Source organism: Sinocyclocheilus rhinocerous, unplaced genomic scaffold (genome assembly GCF_001515625.1).
Source record: "Sinocyclocheilus rhinocerous isolate Xijiao unplaced genomic scaffold, SAMN03320098_v1.1 scaffold1730, whole genome shotgun sequence".
Taxonomy (NCBI): domain Eukaryota; kingdom Metazoa; phylum Chordata; class Actinopteri; order Cypriniformes; family Cyprinidae; genus Sinocyclocheilus; species Sinocyclocheilus rhinocerous.
Window position 1 is genome coordinate 221,295 of NW_015634043.1, and position 18,843 is coordinate 240,137.

The window sequence follows — 18,843 nt, forward strand, 5'->3', positions numbered from 1 at the left end:
GGGGGGTTATAGGGTTCCAGCCGTAGAGGCTGGGGCAGCGGCCTTGGAGGCTGATCCGCCATGGCCTCCTGAATTCCCTGCTCCGCCATGGCCTCCCGACTCCCCTGCACTGCCATGGCCTCCTGAACTGTCTGCTCCTCCATGGCTCCCCGAGCTCCCTGTTCCGCTGCGGTTCTCCCCCTTTTTGCGAGCCTCTGCCTCAGAGGTAGTAGTTAATAGTAGTCAGTAGTTAATTTTATATATTAGAAATGTAACAGGTTGGATTAAAGAATATTTAATTATGTGAAAAGAGTGTTAGACTATGTGCAAAAAGCTGCAGCGCATTGAAATAGACATTGAATGATATTTAATGCCAAATGTTTGTAAAGTCATTCAGCCTACATCCATGAACCTTTCATGCTTAAAGCTTTACCTTGATTGAATTGTGTTTTTATGCTTCATTTTATAGCTGCTGACATGTTCTTGTTTATTTTTTCTGTCTTTTTCCCTTTTTTTGCCATGGGATACATTTCAAATTAATATTAGTTCAATAATTTACAGTTTTCACCGTTGATATTATAACAGTTATTAAAGGAGTAGTTCACTTCCAGAATGAAAATTCTATCATCATTTACTCACCCTCCACTTGTTCCAAACCTGTATGAGTTTCTTTCTTCTGTTGAACACAAACAAAGACATTTTGAAAAATTTTGGTATCCGAACAGTTGATGAGCACAATTGACTTCCATAGTATTTTTTTTTCCTACTATGGAAGTCAATGGTGCTCATCAACTGTTCGGATACCAACATTTTTCAAAATATCTTCATGTTCAACAGAAGAAAGAAACTCATACAGGTTTGGAACAAGTGGAGGGTGAGTAAATGATGACAGAAGTTTCATTCTGGAAGTGAACTACTCCTTTAAGTTAGAAACAGTTATTAAGAATTAAAGTTACGCATTGACTCGGAAGCACGCGGACGTCTTTTTGTCAGGTGCTGTTGCCATGGTGAATCGTAATTTTGGAGCTCCACTGATCATGACTTTTCATAGTCGCGGTGCGTGTGCTAAACTCAGAGTCAACGTACTCCGAGTCGACTGAACTAACACAATTCAGCCGTTCTGAAACCGAAAACTCGGAGTTTCCCATCACATGGTAAGTCAACTCAGAGTTTAAGTTTAAACTCAGAGTTGGTTGAACCTCCTTATTGAAACGGGCCCCAGGTCTGCGAAAATAAGTTAAAATCTGGTCAAAAGGTTGAGAATTATAGCGGGAGGAAAGTCTCTTCTGTGCAGGAACTCACAATATAGAAACGCTATAATGCGCAGAAATTCCAGAATTTCATGGCAGAAGAATTTGAGATCAATCTTGGTGGAGATCCAGACACTGAGGGGAGAACTAACAGTAATAACATTATAATTAGGGATGGGTCTGAAGCCCAATATCTTATTCTGAAAGACATGGATAATGGCTTCAAAACAAATAATGAATTCTACTAATAATAGGAAAAATATTTGACACAGTCACTTATCAAGTTTCCGGGATAAACAAATGAGCCAGGACAGTACAATCACAAATCAATGCCAATCAGTCTCGTAGAAATCAGAGCTGGCAAAGAGTTATTAACTAAGATACTGAATCATACACATTGTCTACTATTTGATTTGTCTATTTAAATGTTTTAAACCTTGTAAGATATGATTAAACCTGGTAAGACAAAATATTTATCTCTGTCTTACTCTGTCCCGGAGCCAATCCCTCATTGATGTATTTTCTATCATTTGTTCAGATTTGCATGTATAGAAAAAGCTGTTTTGAACCACTGAATATTTTTTTTCATTTTTAATGTCTAATGTTAAGTCTACACCTTACACAAAAGTCTGGGGATAGTTAAAATTCCTTATTCCTTATTACAGGTTTGCATAGAGTTTAGTGTTTCAATTCCTTGTGTGATATGATGAAGAACACAAACCTGTCTTTATTGTTATTATTATTTTTATTACTACTACTACTACTAGTACATTTACATTTAGTCATTTAGCAGACGCTTTTACCCAAAGCGACTTACAAATGAGGACAATAGAAGCTATCAAAACCAACAAAAGAGCAATAATATGTAAGTGCTGTGACAAGTCTTGGTTAGTCTAACATATGTAGCACCACATAAGGGTTTTTTGTTTGTTTGTTTTTTGTTTGTTTTTTTATGATAAATAAAAAGAAAACAAGCAGATAGAATAGAAAAAGAAAAGAGAATGCTAGTGTTAGAGGGTCATTTTTTAAAATAAATATAAAGAAAACAAGTCAAGAGAATAGAAAAAGAGTAGAAAATGCAAGCGTTAGAGGGTAATTTTTTATTATAAATAAAAAGAAAACAAGTAGATGGAATAGAAAAAGAAAAGAGAACGCTAGTGTTAGAGGGTTAATTTTTTTAATTAAAAAGGAAACAAGTAGTAGAATAGAAATAGAATAGAGAGTGCAAGTGCTAGTGTCACAACCCTTCGGAGCTCGGAATGAGGAGACGCAGAAGTAAACTCAAACAAACAGACTTTAATAAACAAAAAGGCAGGGAACATTGGGATCGCAGGAGACATTGAATGACGTAAGACACCGGAACAAAGGAACCAAGGAACATAACACTCTTTAAATACGTGACTAAACGAGGGACTCAATGAGAAAAACCTGAAATCAATAAACATAATCAACAAGGGAGAAACTGGGTCATGGAGCACATTGGGAGCAAAACACAACACAGGAACACAGGGGCAGTCCAAGGGCGTGACATTACCTCCCCCTCCCGGAAGGCGCGTCCTCGCGCCTCATAACTTCTAACGGGGCTCGGGGAGCCATGGCGGAGTAGGCAGTTCAGGGGGCCATGGCGGAGTAGGCAGTTCAGGGGGCCATGGCGGAGCGGGCTCCCGCCTTGGCCTCGGCACTCGGTCCGGCCACTACGGCCGAAGCCCTATAGCCCCCCCCCACCCAAAATTCCTTGGCGGAAATTTCGGGTTCTGAGGCCCTCTCTGGGCTTAACTTGGGAACAGGAGCCCTCTCTGGAATGGACGTGGGAACCACAGCCCTCTCTGGGCTGGACGTGGGAACAGGAGCCTCTCTGGGCTTAACTTGGGAACAGGAGCCCACACTGGAGCAAGCTCAGGGGCTGGAGCTGACACTAGAGCGGACTCAGGGGCTGGAGCCGACACTTGAGCGGATTCCGGGGCTGAAGCCGACACTGGAGCGGACTCAGGGGCTGGAGCCGACACTGGAGCTGACTCAGGGGCTCGAGCTAACAGTCTTTTCCTCCTCAGATTCCTCCTTTGGTTTGAGTTGAGGGAGACTGAGGGAGACTCAGCTGCTGTCAGCTGAGGGCTTGGGAGTGAATCGGCCGGCAGGCTTGAAAGTGGAGCGGCCAACGGACTTGATGATGGAGCGGCCGGCGGGCTTAAGAGTGCAGTGGCTGGCGGGCTTGACAACGGAGCGGTTCTGGATCGGGGCCGGATGCTCTCCAGGCACAAAGAATTCAGTGTGGCATCGTCCAATGCCGTTAAGACGGCGAGCCCACAGAATTCCCTGGCATACTCCACAAAAGGAAGGTCCTTACGGGTTAAGGCAGCGAATCTTGCGGTGGTTTCCATACCCACAGGGAACGGGAAAAGAAAAACTTTCAAAAACAGAAACCAAAACAGGGAGAAGGGGCACCGCTTACTGTATGTGGGTTTGTCTGGTGTTCTTTCAAAACCCTTTAGAGCACGGAATGAGGAGACGAGGAGACGCAGGTGTAAACCCAAACAAACAGACTTTAATAAACAAAAAGGCAGGGACCATTGGGATCGCAGGAGACATTGAATGACGTAAGTAACCAAGGAACAGAACACTCTTTAAATACATAACTAAACGAGGGACTCAACGAGAAACACCTGAAATCAATAAACATAATCAACAAGGGAGAAACTGGGTCACGGAGCACATTGGGAGCAAAACGCAACACAGGAACACAGGGGCAGTCCAAGGGCGTGACAGTTAGAGGGTCAAAATAAATAAAAAGTAAACAAGTAGATGGAATAGAAAAAGAAAAGAGAGCGCTAGTGTTAGAGGGTTCCTGTTTAGGATGGCACTACAGTGCATCATTCACTTGCAGTACGCAGTTATTATATTAAGTTACGACTTATGTCAAGTCCTCCATATCAGACAAGAGCTGCTCAGAGCTTCTGAAACTCCAAGTGCGGTCCACATATATTTGCAACACTCTTACGGGACACAGCAACACTAAGGCTAGATCTGTCTCCTCCGAGGGCAGTGCTTGCAGGTTCACCTCGCGAAAAGGCGTGGTGGGAACCTTGGGCACGTATCCAGGCCGGGGTCTCAGGACAACGTGAGAGTAGGCCGGCCCAAACACAAGGCACTCTTCGCTCACCGAAAATGCTTGGAGGTCCCCGACCCTCTTGATGGAAGTGAGCGCGGTCAGGAGCGCTGTCTTAGCAGACAGGAATTTAAGCTCAGCTGAATCCAGCAGCTCAACGTGCTAGAAAAGCATTTAAAGAAAATGTTGCATTTTGTTGCGTTCTTCTGACCTCATTTGCTTACCTGTATATAGTTTGCATCAGGTGTATTCTGAGATCTGAGGTCTTTTTTATATCGCTGTATTAGTTCACTGAGGCGCGTTTAGCATTTTTCATGTTAAGCCCAATTTATACTTCTGCGTCGAACCTACACCGTAGCTACGCCAACGTGTAGCACGCACAAATGTAAAAATGTAAAGGCGAGTCAATTCTATGTGGACCGCAAGCGCTGTGATTGGTCTGCTAGAACCCCTCCCTCCGTATGTATTTCAGTTTTGTGTGTTTTTTTGCATTTTAATATACTTTAATGTTACACCTTCTTATTTAAAATAAAACAAAGCAAAGAAAAAGTGTCTTATTTATTATACAACATACATCACTTAGTTGTCCACAACAAACAATGTTGTTCTGCCATAGTACAATTCCTTGTGGAGACTGAAAGAATGCCATCTTCTCCTGTTCAGTTGTCATCTCCTTTTTGTAGTTTTAAATACATTATCTGTTCTTGGATATTTATTTACCGCCGTCACTGCTGATGCTTCTCCGTCAAGCTGCTTCTTCTTTGGCTTTTGCCTTGATAATAGGGGTTACACCAGAAACATGCCATGGACACTGCAAACTAGCGGTCTCAATGTGTAACTGCATGTCGACGCGGACAACGACACAGAAGTATAAATGAAAACTGACACATAGCCTACGGCATAGAGGCCGTAAGTATAAATCAGTATAAATTAGTATAAATCAGCCTTTAGGCAATGTTGGGGAATCCTGGAGTGAGATGTATGAGGGAAACCCCAATATTACAGCCCAGTGTCACACAAGCCATAGTTAAGGAAACTAAGCAACTGAATACAATATATGTCTCTTCAGATGTAATGTACATCAATGTCGGGTAAAATAGCATTATAATCTCCTTTGCGGTAGAGAAAGCTGCTACACGGGGAAACGAGTAACAGCAAAGATGTTGAATTAAACGTACACACAGTCAGCTTTTCCACATATACATACTGGCCCTGATCATCATAACTTCTATGTACCCTTGCTCCATTGCTACAAATCAGTTTTTTTAAATGAATGACTTTATCCACCTGTTGCTTTGGTCTTCATCAACAGCTGCTTGCACCTCCTGCAGGTGAGCAACTAACAGCAGACGGAGATCATGCATCGATACTCTACTGCTATTCCTGCGCTTCCCGGATGTGAAATGCTGAAATTTCTGCCGAATTTTAACAAATTTTTAATTCAATAATGTGTGTGAAATGTTTTGAATTCAAATATTCACAGTTTAAATAAACAATTATGTCAAATTTCAGCCCCTAAAAATGCAAGCCCTGAAAATACAAGGCATTCAAATGCAAGCATTGTTTATGCAGAGCATTATTTTTTCATTTGGTGCAATTCAGCATGCTTTTTTTTGTTTCAAAGACATTTGTCATTATTTTTCTTCCATAGACTGATGACCGACTGGAGAGTGAGACAACAAAGTAGCTGCTTGAGTCTTCAGATGTTAGCTTGAATCTTGAATTAAGTTCATTTTCCTTAACTATCTGCAAATTATTATTATTATTATTATTATTATTAATTCTATGCTTACATCTCATTTAATTGTGATACAAGTGATCTTGCAGAGATATTATTTGTGAGTCTTCTGTTCTGTGGGATAAAACTGAAATATGTCTGAAATTTAATGATAGAAGCATTTGGAATAGCTCTCTGACCTTTTGGCTGTCAGAATCACTGAAGGTCAAGCCGAAATAGTCCTTTTCCAACAAGTTTAGATGTTCACACACCAGGTCCAGGAGAACCTGCCCCTTACACTGTTTCTGCAAAAATAACAAAACACAAATGTGGAAGGGGTAAAACATACATATAAATTATGCAATTAGCAGACAGTGCAAACAATAAACATGTTTATAATATATTTTGACACTGGTTTATTTGATAATTTGGTCCTGATCAGAGATTAATTCCACCCTCCTACCCCATCAGTACAAGTTGCTTGTCACATATATTATTTTACAAAAATGCATAAGCATTTCTACAATAAATGTACCTGTTGTGACTTAAATTAGATTAATATTAGTCATAAATGCTTAGTATAATGTTTAATTCATTGTTTTCAATAATAAGAACAGAAACAGTTTATATAGTAATTTATTTGGCTCTTCCCCTTTAGGAAACATTACCCATAATGCTGTTCAGATATAGAGTTCGCTGAGAAGAAGTGAACTGACTGAGTAACGTTGTGTGTGTGCACTGCAAAAGTGAATTCATCCCTGTAAAAAACCTGAAACTCCAATAAATCAGTTCTTTTGTTTTTAATTCAAGTCGTCACGAGTCATTATTGCTTGTTTAGTGAAGAAGTCACGACAAAGCGTCTGGTGCCGAAACCCAGGAAACTAGCAAACAACACCCGAAATGGTGGAGCGACTTGAAAGACTACTCAGAAAATGGAGAGCTGTACTCGCTTCCACAACGAGACTTTTACAAGATATCGAAACAGAAGTAGACAAAGAAGATCCAGTCATTTACTGACTACGTGAACTGTTAGCCCTGTTATCTGGAAAAGAGGAAATGCTGCTGGAGTTGGATGTCAGAATCGAGGAAGGGACGGACACCGATGATTTGGAGAATGAAATCGCTGATGTTGAGGATTATAAAGAGCGAGTCATCACCGCGAAATCACGCACGCACTGAGTGTTGAGGACATTTGGTTTAATCACCAAAACACAACAGTAATATCTTCTTTCAACTTAGTACTTTTAACAATCAGTTAATTCAAGAGCAAACAATGCAAGATACTTGTTTCAAATCACCTTTGTTGCTGAAATAATTAGTAATAGAGGCAATAACTGTCATGTTAGAAAATACACTTACATTACCTAGCTTGCATAACTCACATAAAATCCATAATGTTTGTAAAAGTATTTATACAGCGTGTTACTGTATCAAAAGGTGTGATGAAGGTATGACATGGCCATAAGGTTTGGTGCTAGAACAAAGTTTATTGTCAATGCAGTATGACATATGACTGTAACTGGACATCAGATGAAAGGTGAGTTATAGTAATGAGCAGTCTCTACCATGGTAAAGACTATACAGTATCACATGGCATAATGTAATGTAAAATGCTGTATTTGATGCCATCTGTCTCCCTTCTACTGATACATCTTTGATTAATTTCTCTCCCTTGTATCCCGCCGTATGTTCACAAATTGCAAAACACACAGTTTTACAAATGAGGACGTCCTCAAAGGGAGGTTTTTGGTGATTTTGTCAAGTTTTGCTTTGCACACACACACACACACACACACACACAATAGTGGTTGTCATCTAAGATAAATCACTTATAGTGCAAAAAAAATTCATTACATTTCGTTATCCCTGAATTGCCAACAAGTTCTTTAGAAACGATATCTATAAATGCACCAAATGATTCACTGATTAACCATTAAGATGAGTTAGATTAAATAATAGACAAATAGTAAGAGCTTTATGAAAGTCAGTTACTGTGAATGAAACATTTATATAGATGAAACAATTATTTTGTGTAGTGAAAAGGATACTTTGTGATTGTGTGTATTGTACTAAGACAATTGAAAATACACTGAAATGTTTGAAAAAACTGCACTTTTGATGATCTGTTGTGATATTAGTACTCAGAGTTTTGAAAATGTAACAGTTGCTTGTGAAAATAGTACCAAAGCAAATAAGAAACTGTAATACTGTGAAGCTGCCTTGAAATAATCTGTACTGTATAAACACTATATTGTATAAATAAATGTTATATGTTCCAATTTTCTTTAAGTGTTTTGAAGACATCAGACTCTAAAAAGTTTTCATATTTACAAAGCACAGTGGAAATGGAAATATTTTCTTTATACTTTTGTCAGTTAAACAAAGGTTTAAGAGAATAGAGAAAGGTTCAAAATCTTGTTTCTTGTTTTTATTGCATGTAGCGTCTGCGTAGAATCATGCATGATCTTTGGGGTTTTATGGCTTAAGAGACCCTCACCTGCCAGCATCCCAGAACCCCCAGCAGCATCAAGGGGGTGGGAGCCTTTTCAAAGGCTGTCTTCCAGTCACGGTGTGTCACCTAAAGGATTGGATAAGCTGGCTAGAAACATTCCCACTTTCACTCCTAACCCTGCAAGAGGCCACGATGTGCACGCCTACTTAAAAGACATTGACTTTCATTTGCAAACTGTTGCCAATATTACCACACGAGACAGACTCTATCTGCTCCGAATCACCGCCAGCCGTGAGGTGAGGAGCTTTCTAGACCGGCAGCCAGAAACTTGCCAAAATGTTTTTTGGAGTTTTTCCAAAAAGGTTTTCAATGTATTTTCAAACTGAGTTTGTACATACTAAAACATCCCTGTGAGGGAAAGTGTATTTTATAATAACCTATGGTAGTTTCAGTTTAGAAATTATTCCAGTCAAAGTTGTCAGTGACAAAAACAGTTGATTTATGAGTTTATTAAAGGGTTCTTAGTGCTTCACATGAGGCATAAAGACAACTGTCGTGCGGACACCACTGAAACAACTCTTTCACTTACCTCAATGTTCTCTTCATAAATAGAACTGTCCAAAAGTGTGACTTTAAAGGGAACAGTCTTGAAGCGTTTGGAGCCTTTCTGAGGGGATCTTGGGCTCTTGTTGGATGTTGTTCTGTCTGATGCATCATGTACATCTCCAGAGTCATCATGAGGCTTAATATCCTATAATCAGTATATATTATCAGTTTATATTACATTATATCAGTTTATATTACATTATATTTTTTTCACAACTGTTAATCACTAAAATATTTTCTTTCTTTCTTTTTTTTTGTTGTTGAAAAAACTGTGTCAATTAGGCAGTCATGCGAGTCTACAGGAGTGGGTACTCTTTGTCATGTCATCTGTGTTATGGTTTTCTTGTCAAATGGTTTCCTGCATGTTGGTTGACTACACTGACTTTGATTTGATGTACAAATTTTCAAAGAAAAAATAAATGTTTAAAATATTAGTTGGACATTTAAAACAATTCCCTACCTCTTTCGCCATTTTACCATCTGAGTCTGACTCTGGAATGGTAACTTCAGTACCCTTATGTTGGGGTGTCACCTCAGTCCCAGTCCCTGTCTCAGTCCTCATAGTCACCTTTCCTGAAAAGAAAAAAAAAGTTATTTATTACATTGTTCTCTACATATCAGTATGCATCCTTAAAAAAACACTATGATTAAAGCTACTCAGCTTTCAGTGCTGAATCACATCTTTGATTGCAGTAAAAAAGACAACTCAAAAATATGCAGATACATGGAAAATGATGCCTTTCCTATTGTAGATACAGAGATAAATGAAAAAAACCCCCACATTATTAGCTTTGGCAGTCCTGCACATTTTGTCCTTATTTCGAGTATTTATGTTTGTCTTGTGTTAGAGCACCTAGCTTTGTCTTTGTGTTGGCCATGTATTGACTCCTCTTGTCCTGCCTCCTTGTTTTCCCTTTACCACGCCCCCTCATTTAGTATGTGTCTAGTCTTTGCTTGAGCAGTTGCACTTACCTGTTCCTCATATGCTTTCCTCTCTATATTGTGCTTCTTTTCCTCTTGTGTTTGCTGGATTGTGTATGTTGCAAAAGTACACAAAGACAAAACCAATAAATAGACATGACTGAAGGCTGAGAGCTAGACAGCACAAATTGTGCCTGAGTGTTTGTGGTATTGTCTTTGTGTATTTTCCACTGTCTTTACAGTGGAGTCTGTGCTGCCAGCATTCACCTGACTTCAGTCTGCCCTCTCCAGTATTGTTCCTTGATTACATGTCTGGTTGCTGTTCTAACTTCCTCTTGGCTCTGACCACCAGTTTGGACTGCTCACTGGTTACTGACCCTTGCATGTTGCTGACTTCTGTCTTGAGCTGGCTGTCTATGCACTGTTGTCTGTGTGCACGGCTTCTGATTCCTCTCCTCATCAGACTTTTGGATTCTTTCTGCCCTTTTGGACTGGCTGCTGTTAGGACTGCCTACCCGGCTGTTTGACACAGTGTTATGGACTTACAGTTATGGACTTACAGTACTTTGTTCTAGTGACGTGTTATATTCAACTGTATACAGATGACAGTGGACAACAATGTATTGTGTAAATTTGTACCACAAAGCACTGAAAGCAAAGCATTTGATATCAATCTGTAAAGACAAAACACTGCACAAGAGGTTGGTCTAATACATGGGAATATATTCCACAGGAAACCTTGCCATTTAAAACTGGTTCCACTGCCATTCTGTTCACTGACTTTGTAATGCATACTGCATTCAAAAATGGCAAGCAATTTCTAGATCTAGTCCAAGATCTAATCCATGGGTCCTCAAATAGCAGACTACGGTCTGGTTCTGGATCCTGGCTTGGTTCCAACCGGACTGGGAGACCATTTCTACAGTTTAAAGTCAGCAGCATGTCAAAATGACAGAGCTGTACACACCAAGTTATATCCTCTAATATATTCATTCATATATCATTGCTTCTCTCCCCCGCTAAAGACATAAAGCTTTACAAAAACTACAGATGTTATTTTAACAACAGAGGCACAGTGCGCAGCAAATAGTTTTTGATACCTTTGCTAAAACACTGCAGAAAAAAGTTGGGAAAATGATTTGTACATGGCAAGGAAAGGCAACTAAAACTTTGAAATTACTAGTTAACTTTCCTTTCTGCTCATATTTTGTTTATTTGCTGTACATTGCTTGTTTGTTTTTAGTAGATATTTATTTTAAGCAAAACTTCAAGATGAAAACCCTGAACTCGCAATGTATTTACTGTCACATGGCCTTTTGACATACATAGGTATCTAAATGTAAAAAATAATAATAGCCTGATAAAACATCTAATCTTACATTTTAAATATTCTTATTCAGTTGGGCCTAACGGACAAACTAGTTTACATTTTTTTTGTAGAAAAATTCTCATAAACTACTGCTTTGACTCTTGGAGTCAAATCGTCACCTTGGAATTATAAGATTCTATCTGACTTTTTTTTTTTCAAAATTGAGTTATTCACATATTCTTATTCTTTGACAACTTATTTACATTATGTGATTTTTTTTTTTTTCTAAGTTGTGTACATTTTAGGACTTTTTATTTAGAAAACAAAAAGGTTCTATCTACAAAGTCGAACTCTTACATGGTTCTATAAGGTTCTATCTAAAGGAAAGGAAAGGACATGTGGCCAAGTACGGTGTCCCATATTTAGAACTTGTGCTCTGCATTTAACCCATCCAATGGATGGATATTCGCTGGATATTCACCTCCCCCACCTACAATCCCTGCCAGACCTGAGACTCCAACCCGCGACCTTCAGGTTACAAGTCCGACTCTCTATCCATTAGGCCACAACTGCCCCACCTGTGAGCCGAACGGCATTTTGAATGCACACAAGAGGACCAATCAGGATCACCTTTCTTTGTCATGTCGCCAGACTGCTTCATGACAGCAGGAGAGATTAAACGTAAAATATTTTAATTGTACATTTTTTTTTAATTATATATAATCAGTGAAATATTTTTTTTAATGTTTATTATCCAATAATTATTATTTTATTATAATAAATCATTATATAATCATAATTATAATAAATCATTATTATATGTCTGTATAGGTCTTTTATTAAGTTTTAGTTTTATTTAATTTGAGTTATTTTAATACTTCAACAAACTAATTGGAAATGAAATAATATATATATTGAATTTATAAATGTGTATGTAAAAAGCGTCTGCTAAATGACTAAATAAATAAAAAAAATAAAAAATTATCCATTAAATGCATAGTGAGCTGACTGTGGACACGGCAAGAGCGCATAAGTGTTTTGCTTAATACCAGTTTTCTGTTACTGTCGTTTAGAGTAAATATCTGCTAGTTGGGAGGATTCATTCGTTTACTGCTTATTTTATTTAAAAAGTTTATGCTGATTGTGCATGTTGTTTGCCGTTGGCTGTAATTAGAAATTACAAATAGACTTTTTGCTACCTGTTAATTTGTGCTTACGTGGCAAATGTGCAATCATGCTAACCTGTCTCCTATCCGCACTTCTTCTATTGAACCTTTTTCTTGTTCTATGGGTCTCTGGAATTGTCAGTCAGCTGTCAACAAAGCTGACTTTATTCCAGCCTTTGCTACTCAGTCAGAACTAAGTCTCTTAGGCCTGACTGAGACCTGGATTAAACCTGAAGACACAGCAACCCCTGTTGCTCTTTCCAACAACTTATCTTTCATCCACATCCCCCGTCAGGTTGGGAGAGGTGGGAGTACTGCCATGTACCTCCCATACACGTATAACATCAACAACACTTGTTTTGAATTTCATGCCGTTACAGTTACACTCCCTGTAAAAATCCACATTGTACTGTAGTTATTTATCGCCCTCCAGGTCAGCTGGGCAACTTTCTAGAAGAACTGGACATGCTGCTGTCCTCATTCTCTGAGAATGGCAGCTCGCTGGTACTTCTTGGTGACTTCAACATCCACCTTGACAAGCCATTTGCTGTTGACTTCCACTCTCTCCTAACCTCTATCGAACTTCAGTGGCTCAACACCACAGGTACCATAAATTACCAGCTCGACCTCATCTTTACACGCAATTGTATCACCTATAACATCTTGGTCAAACCCTTGCATGTTTTGGATCATTTCATTATTACTTTTAATCTACATCACCTTCTTCCACACCACCAACCCCTCTGCCAGTTTCGTTTAGATGAAATCTGAGGTCTCTTTCTCCTTCTCGACTTTTCACCGTGATATCATCCTATCTTCCCACCCCCACACATTTCTCACCATTAGATGTGAATTGTGTTAAAAATACATTATGTACTACCCTAACTAGCTGCCTAGACAATATCTGTCCAATTTCCTCCAGACCAGCACGTGCAACTCCTTCCAACCATTGGTTAACCGATGTCATCCATGAGCATCGGACTAAACTCAGGGCAGTGGAGAGAAAATGGCGCAAATCAAAAGACTCTGCTGATCTCAGCAGGTATCACTCACTGCTATCTTCATTTTCCACCAAAGTTGACGCTGCCAAAACGGCCTTTATCCACAACAAGATCAACAACGCATCAGACACACGCAAACTCTTCAAAACATTCAATACTCTCTTTGTCCCCCTCCACCACCTCTTTAACTGCTGACGATTTTGCTAATTACTTCACTAACAAAACCACATCCATCAGCAATCAGTTCTCGGCTCTACTCACCCAGGAACTCACAGCAAACACTCACACAGCTGACCATCTTCTCCCCTCCTTCTCTCCTCTTTCAGAAGATGAAGTGTCTGAAATTATCCTCTCCAGCCACCCTACCACATGCCCTCTAGACCCAATCCCCTCACATCTCCAAAGCAAGGCGGTTTCAGTTGAATGGCCACTTTTGAATCCAGATTGGTTGTTGTCCAGCAGGTTGTTCTGTGAGAGGAAGGAAGACACTTGGTTGAACACAACGCGTTCAAGTGATTTTGCTATGAATGGGAGGAGAGAGATGGGTCTGTAGCTCTCAATAAGTGAAGCGTCTAGTGTTTTTTTTTTTAAGCAGTGGGGTTACCCGAGCCTGCTTGAATGCAGTGGGGAAAATGCCTGTGAGAAGAGAGGAGTTGATGATGTGTGTGAGTGAAGGCATACAGTGGGGCAAACATTTATTTGATCCCCTGCTGATTTTGTAAGTTTGCCCAGTTACAAATAAATGAAGGGTCTGTAATTTTATGGTAGGTTTATGTTAACATATAGAGACAGAATAACAACCAAAAAATCCAGAAAAAACACTATATAAAGGTTAGAAATTGATTTGCATTTCAGTGAGTGAAATAAGTATTCCAAAGCATAATGTTTCCACCTCCGTGCTTGACTGTAGGGATGGTGTTTTTGGGGTCATTTCACTCCCTCCAAACACGGCGAGTCAAGTTAATGCCTAAGAGCTCAATTTTGGTCTCATCTGACCACAGCACTTTCTCCCAAGCCTTCTCTGAATCATTTTGATGTTCTTTGGCAAACTTTAAACAGGCCTGTACATGTGCCTTCTTGAGCAGGGGGATCTTGCGGGTGCTGCAGGATTTCAGTCCATTGCGGCGTAGTGTGTTACCAATATTTTGCTTGGTGAATGTGGTCCCAACTGCCTTAAGATCATTAACAAGCTCCTCCCGTGTAGTTCGGGGCTGATCCCTCACCTTTCTCATGATCATCCTTACCCCATGAGGCAAGATCTTGCACGGAGCTCCAGACCAAGGCCGATTGATGGTTGTTTTGTATTTCTTCCATTTCCGAATAATCACACCAGCAGTTGTCTCCTCACCAAGCTTCTTGCTGATGGTCTTTTAGCTCATTCCAGCCTTGTGCTGATCTACAATCTTGTCTCTGACATCGCTCTTTGTTCTTGCCCATGGTGGTGGGAGAGGTTGGAATGGAAAATACAGATTGTGTGGACAGATGTCTTATACACCTAACGAGCTGACATTAGGAGTAACTTCTTAAAGTGGCAGGACTAATCTGTGTTCCACATGGGCACATAACCAATCTGTAGGAGCCAGAATTCTTGCTGGTTGGTAGGGGATCAAATACTTATTTCACTCACTGAAATGCAAATAAATTTCTAACCTTTATATAATGTATTTTTTTCTGGATTTTTTGGGTTGATATTCTGTCTCTATCCGTTAAAATAAACCTACCATAAAAATTACAGACCATTTCTTTGTAAGTGGGCACACTTACAAAATCAGCAGGGGATCAAATAAATATTTGCCCCACTGTATGCCTTCACTCACTCACATCATCAACTCATCTCTTCTCACAGGCATTTTCCCCACTGCATTCAAGCAGGCTCGGGTAACCCCACTGCTTAAAAAAACCACACTAGACGCTTCACTTACTGAGAGCTACAGACCTGTCTCTCTCCTCCCATTTATAGCAAAATCACTTGAACGCGTTGTGTTCAACCAAGTGTCTTCCTTCCTCTCACAGAACAACCTGCTGGACAACAACCAATCTGGATTCAAAAGTGGCCATTCAACTGAAACCGCCTTGCTTTCAGTCACTGAAACACTACAGAGTGCAAGAGCTGAGTCCAAATCTTCAGTTCTCATTCTGCTAGATCTATCTGCTGCATTTGATGCTGTTAATCATCAAATCCTTCTGTCCACCCTCTCATCACTGGGCATCACCAGAACTGCACTCTACTGGTTTGAGTCTTTCCTCACAGGTAGGTCCTTCAGGGTGTCTTGGGGAGGAGAGGTATCCAAATCACATCAACTGGTCACTGGGGTTCCTCTGGGATCAGTTCTTGGACCCCTTCTCTTCTCTATATACACTACATCACTGGGACCCATCATTCAGGCACATGGTTTTTCCTACCATTGCTATGCTGATGACACGCAGCTCTACCTCTCATTTCAACCAGATGATCCAACGGTACCTGCTCAGATCTCAAACTGCCTGACGGACATCTCAGCATGGATGAAAGAACATCACCTGCAACTCAACCTGGCAAAGACAGAGCTTCTCATCTTCCCTGCCACTCCATTAGTTCAGCACCAGTTTACCATCCAACTAAGCTCATCAACGATAAGCCCATCGGGTTCAGCCAGGAATTTTGGGGTGGTCCTTGATGATCAGCGGACCTTTAAAGAGCATATTGCAAAAACAGCACGATCATGCAGGTTTGCACTACACAACATCAGGAAGATCAGACCCTTCCTAACAGAACATGCAACACAGCTTCTCGTCCAGGCCCTTGTCATTTATAGGCTGGACTAGTGCAATGCTCTTCTGGCTGGACTCCCAACATGTGAAATCAGACCTCTGCATATGATTCAAAATGCAGCAGCACATCTTGTTTTCAATGAGCCCAAGAGGGCCCATGTCACACCGCTTCTCATCTCTCCGCACTGGCTACCAGTCGCAGCTTGCATCAAATTCAAGTCATTGGTGCTTGCCTACAGAACAGCCACGGGCTCCGCAACCTCCTCCTCTTCTAAGCATCTACATCCCCTCCAGAAGCCTGCGGTCAGTAAACGAGTGGCGGCTCATGGTCCCATTGCAGAGAGGCAAAAAATCTCTCTCCAGGACGTTCTCTTTCACCATACCCTGTTGGTGGAATGACCTACCTAACTCCATCCGGACAGCGAAATCCCTCACAATCTTTAAGAAACAACTGAAAACTCATCTTTTCCGTGAGCATCTAACTGCCTCCTCATGAAAAAAAACTATATTCCTTCACTTTTTCTGTTCTTTGTTGGGTTGGTAAAGCCCTGAATATGTATTGATTGGCAAAACATTCATGCATTTAAGATTTCAACTTTGTGAAACAACTTTGCTGAAGCATTGTCTGTTTACTTGCAGTTTAAAGTCTTAAAATGTCATACATTTTACAATATTAAGCCTTAAAAGTCAAATGGTCAACTATTTAATTGATGGGGTTTTAACTATAACAATAAATGTTATTAGGTTATCTTGGCCAGTCACGATCACTAGCTGGAGTGCCCCAGTTGTCCACTAAAGGTCACTCCACTTGAGACTGATTCTGCCCCATGAACTACATGTCCCATAATCCTCTGCCTGGTTTCATCACTGATTGTCCACAGCTGTTTCTCATCACCTCAATAACTCTGCCTTTATAAGCCCTGTATTTTCAGTCATTCTTTGCAACCTCTTGCTGGTTGTCACACTGCAGTTCTGAGTATCATTCTAGTTTCCTGTGTTCATGGTTTGTTTCTTCTCGTCTTATTCATTGGATTATATAAGGAGCTTGATTGCCCATGGACTCCAGCATGTGGACTCCACTGTGGGGATCTTTAGTTTTTGCATTTCCCTTGTTAGCCTCGTGTATTTAGTCCCTGTGTTTCTCCTGTTCTTTGTCACTCATTTTGGGCTGTTGCTCGGATGATCTGGATTTCCCTTGTGCTTCTTGGTTCTCTGGTTTCTTGGTGTTCAGTATTTCTAGTCTTATGTTTTTATTTTGTTTGTTCATTAAATGGATTTGTATGTGAATCCTCACACATCCTGTTGTCTTTATCCACCATATGTAACAGCCATACTGATCTTCTCATCATGTCCAAAACATCTATTTGGTTTTGATTATCGTGCTGAAATCATGCGTTTTAAACCATATTACTATAAACATCTGATATAGGGTTTTCTGAACGCACACATTCGAAGCAGGCGCACCAAAATCGGTAGAGGTCTGCAAGCCCGTCGGGTCCCGACACGCTGAGTCCATTCGGGCTGGGCATTTTTTTTTTACAGATCGGGCTCGGGTCGGACTTGGGTTCATTCAGCTTCTCTCCTTTTATTGTGCCCATACACGCGCAGAGCACACATAGGCTACTGTATGAAATATTGTTATATTGATTATATTATACATCGCCTATGCAATACGCAACGCATATACGCATGCATTAGCATACAGGTGACAGTTGACCATGCAGAGCATCAGGGAGAAGTTTGAGCGTGGGGAGTTACTAAAAGTTCCCAATGCTTCGGGAAAAGCTGCATTTTGGCCATCAGCAGAAGAAAAGAAATAAAACAGTAAACAGCCAGAGAACGTAACCTAGAATGGGAGATGGATCGGTTTTTGAAAGGTAAGAGAAAAGCCATAGATGAAGTCGCACAGACCCAGGCAGGTGCTGGTCATTCAAAAGCTAAATGCAGAAAATATGATGAGGCATATCTTGCTCTTGGCTTCACTCACATGTCTGTACCGTCGCGCCGCAACAGCTTTACACTGGATGCGACAAAGCAACCGTTGCAAATCATTTAAACTTTGTGTTAATACTTCATAAATAGAACAATGCATCAGTTTAATGTCGGGATTTTGTCATGTCGCGTCGCGCCGCATCCAGTGTACACAGCGTCACTGATTATAATGGGTTCTACTGTATTTTGCCGCTTGCGTCCGGTGTAGACACGGTGTTTAATGTCGTTGGTGAGGAGGAAAGCCTGTGTGTGTCCTATGCCTTAGCAGACAGCATGAAACCCACAATAAAAATAAATAACACAGAGAATAATAATAATAAAAGCGCCAGATTTTTTTTATAGGTTTAAAGGGGGGCGCGACCAAAAAAGTTTGAGAACCACTGGGCTAAAGCGTGCCACAAAGCCCCAGCAAAAGTAATTACCATGAATATGTCAGGGGAAATAGTAAGGAGATATTTGAATTATTTAATAATAAATTAGTATTTTCGGAGTCCATGTCGCAAAGATGAAGATGACGATCCTGACTCGCCATCTCCTCATTAGACGTGTCTTTAGAGAGAAGTGCATCTTTACGGTTTTTATAATGAACGAGTTTT

The 18,843-nt window shown here is 40.4% G+C and overlaps 1 protein-coding gene across 6 annotated transcripts in view; it reads right to left on the reverse strand.

Annotated features, from left to right (window-relative positions):
* LOC107745321 (band 4.1-like protein 1) overlaps window positions 1–18,843 on the reverse strand; it is a 349,703-nt gene that overhangs the window by 166,945 nt on the left and 163,915 nt on the right. For all 6 annotated transcript variants that reach the window (XM_016559185.1, XM_016559184.1, XM_016559183.1 and 3 more), the window contains 3 exons: window positions 9,568–9,680; window positions 9,091–9,252; window positions 6,250–6,354 (listed from right to left, as the gene is read on the reverse strand). In XM_016559185.1, the coding sequence (XP_016414671.1) occupies window positions 6,250–6,354; window positions 9,091–9,252; window positions 9,568–9,669 (369 nt within the window). In that variant the 5' untranslated portion in view covers window positions 9,670–9,680. The remainder of the gene's footprint in view (window positions 1–6,249; window positions 6,355–9,090; window positions 9,253–9,567; window positions 9,681–18,843) is intronic.